This window comes from Elaeis guineensis, chromosome 5 (assembly GCF_000442705.2).
Source record: "Elaeis guineensis isolate ETL-2024a chromosome 5, EG11, whole genome shotgun sequence".
Classification (NCBI taxonomy): domain Eukaryota; kingdom Viridiplantae; phylum Streptophyta; class Magnoliopsida; order Arecales; family Arecaceae; genus Elaeis; species Elaeis guineensis.
In genome coordinates, this window is record NC_025997.2 from 26,747,209 (window position 1) to 26,753,468 (window position 6,260).

The window sequence follows — 6,260 nt, forward strand, 5'->3', positions numbered from 1 at the left end:
CTTTCAGGCTCCAGCATGGTGAAAGAGATGAATATGCAAATGGCAACCCTCAGTAACATCAAAGAAATAGAAAAAAATGGAGAGCTATAGTCCGCCATCAGTGGTACGTTAGCAAATTGGGTCACAAAAAAAATGTTTTGCACGATTCCAGAAAAAGAATATGCGCACAATGGTGCTACGTAAACATCTTCAGTAGCCAGGTATGATGTTTGTTTCACTGAACATGTTATGTAGAGGCTTATGATAATAGAAAATAGACTTCTCATAATTTTTTTATATGCTTGTTTTATAATTTTCATTTAGAGGTAGACCAAAATCACATGGAATGAAATACTAAAGAAGGACTTGATTTCACTACATTGTTCAAAATGTGTACCCTAAATAATATGGCATGGAGGAAAAGGATTCACATAGCCGACCCAACGAAATTGGGTTTAAGGCTTAGTTGAGTTGTAACAGTTGTAGTTGAAGTAGTAAGTAACTATTTTTAATTCTCACTATTTTTAAATATTTTAAAGGTTTTCGAGAAAAGAAGAAAATATAATAATCTATCAGTCAAGCACAATCTCAGCCAATCTAACCACCTCTACAATTTACGACTTAATTCCAAACTTGACAAAATCCTTCAATCATTCTTCTGCACTTCAGTACATTCTAAGTGAACATATAAAAAAATGACTTCTCACTACATAGTTATGAGATGAGCTGTTAAAGGGAAGCATCTAAAAGCAGTATCACAGTGACATTCTAGAATAATAAATAAATTATTCAACCATGTAAACTTGAGAAAATGTTGTACCAGATCTTGCACCAACCACTCCATGCTTCAACTGCTCAAATGCTGAAAGGAAGGATTTGCTTTCATCTTCTGTTTTAAAACCAATCTTGATTGCACTTGAAAAAGGCTTCTGGTTTGGAAATGTAGATTAAAGATTAAAAAAGTCGTCAAATATCTTGTACAAAGAATCCTTTTTAAAAAAGAACAAGCTTAAACTATGTGAAAATTAACTATAAGATTTAATTTCGCAGCTTGGTCCTAAAGAAAAGCACAAGCACAACAAATAGATATAAAAATTATGACGCATATCAGGTACATAGAACATAGCATGCACCGTATTAAAGCCAAATCCTTGCCATTTCTAGCATAATCATACTCTATAACAAGGCATCCACAAGCTTTTGCTCATAAGAAATACATACCCCAATTAAAGCAGCACTAAAGCATAAAAAAATAAGAATGGCATCAGAAACAGCATTTAAAATGGGCCCAAAATCTCCTGGTTAGGAGATGTAAACTATAATATCTATGCAAGATGCAAACTTACAGTTCTTGACTAACAAATTCATTAAATCTAGCAATCTCCATAGACTCTACCATGCATAACTAAGAACTACATTTCCAGGAATGAGCTTTCTGAAGTTTAAATTCGTTCAGAATTGCTTAAACCACCCAAGCATTGGATATTATCTCTCCCAATGGCCCTTTTTTAACAATAAATTATCATAAAACTTGCCAAAATTACCATATAAGCACTCATAATAAAGAGTTTTAATTGACCTCCACACAAACATCTCCTATAAATTGTTCAGCCATGGTGAAACTCACAGCACCTTAGAGCATCCAACAGAAATCAGTTCCAAGTGCATATTTCTAATGGCCTCAGAAGTAAACCTTACAAAATAACAGGTAGGACAGCAATAGAACCCCTCAACAGTCCATGAAAAATTACATATCTTGAATCACACTCAAAACGTAGTGCTCTAGATGTATGCAAGCTTCAGGGCATGATGTTCCTGCATGACACAAAAACTCAATTCAGAAGCACCAGTCTAAATAGCCACTATCTTGGAATAGTCAAAATTTTATGCACGCTTGTCATCACCTGCCAGAAGATGATGAGTGCAATGACAGGAGCACTTACGTTTTCAAATAACTAACTTGCTTATGGCACTTTCTACCATAATTTCTCAAAATAGATATAGACCGTTTGTTCTCCCTATTCAATCCTGCTACTATACCTGGAATACAATCTTTTTTTTTAAATAAAAAAATAAAAATAAAAATAAAGAGAGGTTTAATGCATTGACAAGCACTTTGGATATTTCAGCATCATGCTTGATTTTCATTCTAGATTAATATACCTTCTGATCCACGATACATATCAAATGCATATAGTGACCAACAAATATCAAATAATCAATACAAAACCCCACCAGTAGCAAATTAATACCAAATCATAAAGCATAATCCATAAGCAGTTTCTCAGAGCTGCTATATCAGCAGCTGGCTTACCAGTCATACTCCAAATACTAACGAAACAAAGAAAGATTTATTCCCATGTGTACAATCAAGACAAAACCTCACCTTACATCAAATACTTTCTAAATACCATGCCCTCACCTATAATCAGCATTTTGTTTCAAAATTTCCATCTGACCAACAACTCAATGGTCTGCTGAGTTCGCCCCTCATTTCTTTCCATGGATATGGCAGCACTATAAACTAAATGAAGAAAGTAGCCTCTTTAAAAATATAAATCTATTCTATATATTAAAAAGTGAGAATTTTGAATTTTAAGTATTCCAAAAATTTTCTAGTCTTACTTTCCATCCCAATATAACTTCTCTTGAACTAATATCCCATATAATATCCTGAAGGAATCAATTAATACCTTACAAGAATCTTCATCATACTGGATTGCACAAGCAAAATCTGACTAGGGCAAGTCTCTCTCTATCTAGCTATCTCTTCTGCTTTCCACAATATGTTTTCTCCTTTAAGTATCATTCCTTATTTCCTAACTGAAGAATTCTCTACGCCCATTCACTTTCTATTATAGCCTCTGCTCGCATGTAAGGAATAGTTCTCAACCATTTCTCTCTCTCTCTCTCTAATGAATCTTGCGTTTTTTTTCCTTTTTCTCACCATTCTAATATCTTGAAGGGTATCCCTATTTGGTACATTACCATCCTTTGGATCTGCGAAAAAATTTATTGTGTATTTATTATTTTTATATTTACAAAGAATCCTCTTGATTCTCTCCCTCTTTCTTATTGAGGCGTGCAATTCAATCAACTGTTTTGTGGTCTATACATACCAACTTGATGATAAACAATAATGATTTATTACGCAATGCATTCAAGCAGCTGAGCATTCCCATAACAAGGTTTTTGTCACCACCATAATCTCAATCCCAGCGGAGATATTAATTCGTATTGATATTGGGCATTGAGCTAATACAATACAGACATCCAAAAATATTTCTAAACATAATACCCAGATGCCAACTGAGATTTTTCATTGTTTTTTCCTACATCGTTAATAGGTCTTTTTAATTACCAAGCATTAAAATCCATTCCTTAAAGATAGTTAATCTAGACTTCGCTATATAGGTGAATATTTCCAAACATTGGTTTCTATATATCAGCCATCCACCGTGATGGTTGAGATCTTGGGCAAAAAAAAAAAAAAACCTTGCCCTACAAAAGCAGGGCTATAAAGTTCGAAGAATGAAGCAAAATCTAGATTTCCCTATATCGGTGAATATTACCAAATATTGGTTTCTATATATCAGCCATCCACCATGATGGTCGAGATCATGGGCGGAAAAAGAGGGGAAAAAAAAACTTGCCCTACTAAAGAAACACTATAAAACATTGAAGAATGAGGCCAATTTCAGTTTTGAAAGAACCAAAAGTATAGAAATAGAAAATTGTTAGCATTAATTCAACAAACCTCGTCTGCATCAGTGGCCCCTGAATCTTGGCTTACACACAACAATTCTGCGGAGCCCAGATGGAAGATCTGAAAAACAGAGGGGGAAAAAAATCTGAATATCAGCTGCATTGCTCGGACCAAAAATCAACACGGCCAACGGAACTCCAGCCCCAAGAAGAAAAGAAGAGGGAGTTCGACAGACGGCGATGAGAACCCAAATGCTGACATTCTCCAACTCCCAGATTTCAATCAAAATAAGCCAAAACGGAAAAAGCACGAAAATGGACCTGGGAGATGCGGAGATCGACGTCAATAACGGGGCCGGTCGAGCTCTGGTACTGGAACCGCAGGCGGGACCGTCCGGCTGGTCGGCGGCAAAGGAGGCGGAGGCGGCGTGCGGCACAGGAGCGGATGGAGAGGGGGAGACGTGGGAGACAGTGACGCTCGGGAACTCCAGCTGCCTCTGCTTCTGCCCTAAAGAAGCCTCCATTCCTCCACCTCTCTTTTCCTCCTCCTATGAGGGATAGGTTTTGGGGGTTCCTTATGGATTAGGGTTTTAAGGGGAAGGGTTTTGGGGGAGGATGGGATGGGGAGCCACCAAAGCGGTCGCTTTCTTTAAAAAGGCAGATACCAGACGTGTTCTCGCTCTCCTCGCTCCCTCCCTGTGCGTATATTGCTTTATTTGCGTCGCTGACGCTGGGATCGCTGGTGAAGGCTTTAGTCGCTACTCGAGAATGTAGCTGGGTAACGGTAAAAAAAAAAAAATTGGTATGTGGAAGTATGGAGCGTATCCGTTTAGTCATCACCGTCTTTTGAGATGGTACCGCTAATCAACGGCAAGTGGGGATCGGCTGGTTTCCGGAAGGAACGAAAACAACTAAACCCTGAGCCTCTCCCTCCTTTCTTATTTTTGCTGCATTTTTTTTTTTCTTTTGGTCAAAGGGCAGGAGCATATCAAATTAATGAAATAAGTATGTTATAAAAAAAATTAAAAAATACATAATTATAATAGAGGTAAATATCCATATCCCAAATAATATCCATATCGAACTAAAGCAAATAGAAAAAAATTTTATAGAAGCAGAAACAAGATTGATCCTGATATTTTTTAGACCTAGGATCAAATAAAAAATAAAACTTTTCTATTAAAAATTAATATATTTTAAATATTAATTATTATTAAAAAATTAATCTACCAATATTTTGTGATGTAAATTTTTTATAATTTTTTTATAATTAATATTTAACAATAATTCTTCCTCAATAGATAGTATAGCTAAATCATTTAATCTTTTTTGTAATATCATTGATCGTAAATATAATTTTAATAATTTTAATTTTGAAAAATTTCTTTCAGCGGAGGCAACAATGATAGATATGATCAATAATACTCTATATGCAATTGATGTATGTGATAATAATTTATTTTATTAATATAATTAAGTATATCCATAGTAGTTTTTTTTCTTTTAGTATAATCGCTTTTAAAATTTTAATTTTGAAAATCAATCAATCCTATCAAAATCATAATGATTACCATTTGTTAAAATATTTTGATGAAAAAGACAAGATTTTTCCAAACTTTCTTCATCCAATGAAGTAACATTTTGAAATCAAACAAAAATTTAAAATTATTTTTACATAATTAAAATTATTCAAATCTATTTTTCAATGAAAAAAATGTTTGACCTACTAAATATAAAAAATAATTAACTCTAAATAATTTTTTTGATGATTGTTCAATATCTACATTATCATTTTTATCAAATTATCTGTTTCTCTTTACTTGACATTTTATACGAAATATAAGATCAATTCTCATCTCATTTGCAATTTTTTTAGCCAAAATCATGGTAGAAGTAAAGTTGATTTCTCTATATCTTTCAAAAATAAAACTAATCCTTTTAACTGATCAATGACAACATCTATATGCATATCCTTAGATTTAAATTTTTGCTAATTAAATTAACAGTAAATAGTATATCATATTAAATAATTATTTTTAATAAAAATTTAAAATTTTCAAGCTCGTGTGTGTTGCTAAAAATTTAGTTTCACTCTTTATTTTTGGGTTCTCATAAATTTCAGCTAATTGATATAAATCTTCTCTTATTTGTGGAGTTTGAAATCTTATTGCTTGAATGCTCTCAACGCAACTTTTCCAACATGATTGTGATAATAGTTTTAATGTTAAATTAGATACATTATCAAGTAAAATTTTTTATCTTTTCGTAGAATCATAAAATGTATTATATATACGTTATATTACATCAAAAAAAAAGTTTTAGCTTTACTATAAGATAAAGTCGTATCACAGAGTGTTAAGTTAAATTATGACAAGCATATGGTGTATAAAATGCTCTAGAATTTATTTCTAAAATTTTTTTTATACTCTTTGATTTTTTTCTTTCATATTAGATTCATTATCGTATCCTTATCCTCTTATATCATCAATATTTAAATCAAGAGTTTCTATAATAGATTGTAATTCATTAAAAAAGCTTAAACATGATGTATTATCCATTTTTAAAAATTCTAAAAA

General features: G+C 32.9%; 1 protein-coding gene across 1 annotated transcript in view; it reads right to left on the bottom strand.

Annotated features, from left to right (window-relative positions):
* LOC105045282 (probable histone-arginine methyltransferase CARM1) overlaps positions 1-4,343 on the bottom strand; it is a 76,987-nt gene extending 72,644 nt beyond the window's left edge. The window contains 4 exon segments of the mRNA XM_010923512.4: positions 800-908; positions 3,737-3,805; positions 4,006-4,070; positions 4,073-4,343. Coding sequence (XP_010921814.2) covers positions 800-908; positions 3,737-3,805; positions 4,006-4,070; positions 4,073-4,208 — 379 coding nt within the window. The 5' untranslated portion in view covers positions 4,209-4,343.
* Positions 4,344-6,260: the final 1,917 nt, after the last annotated feature.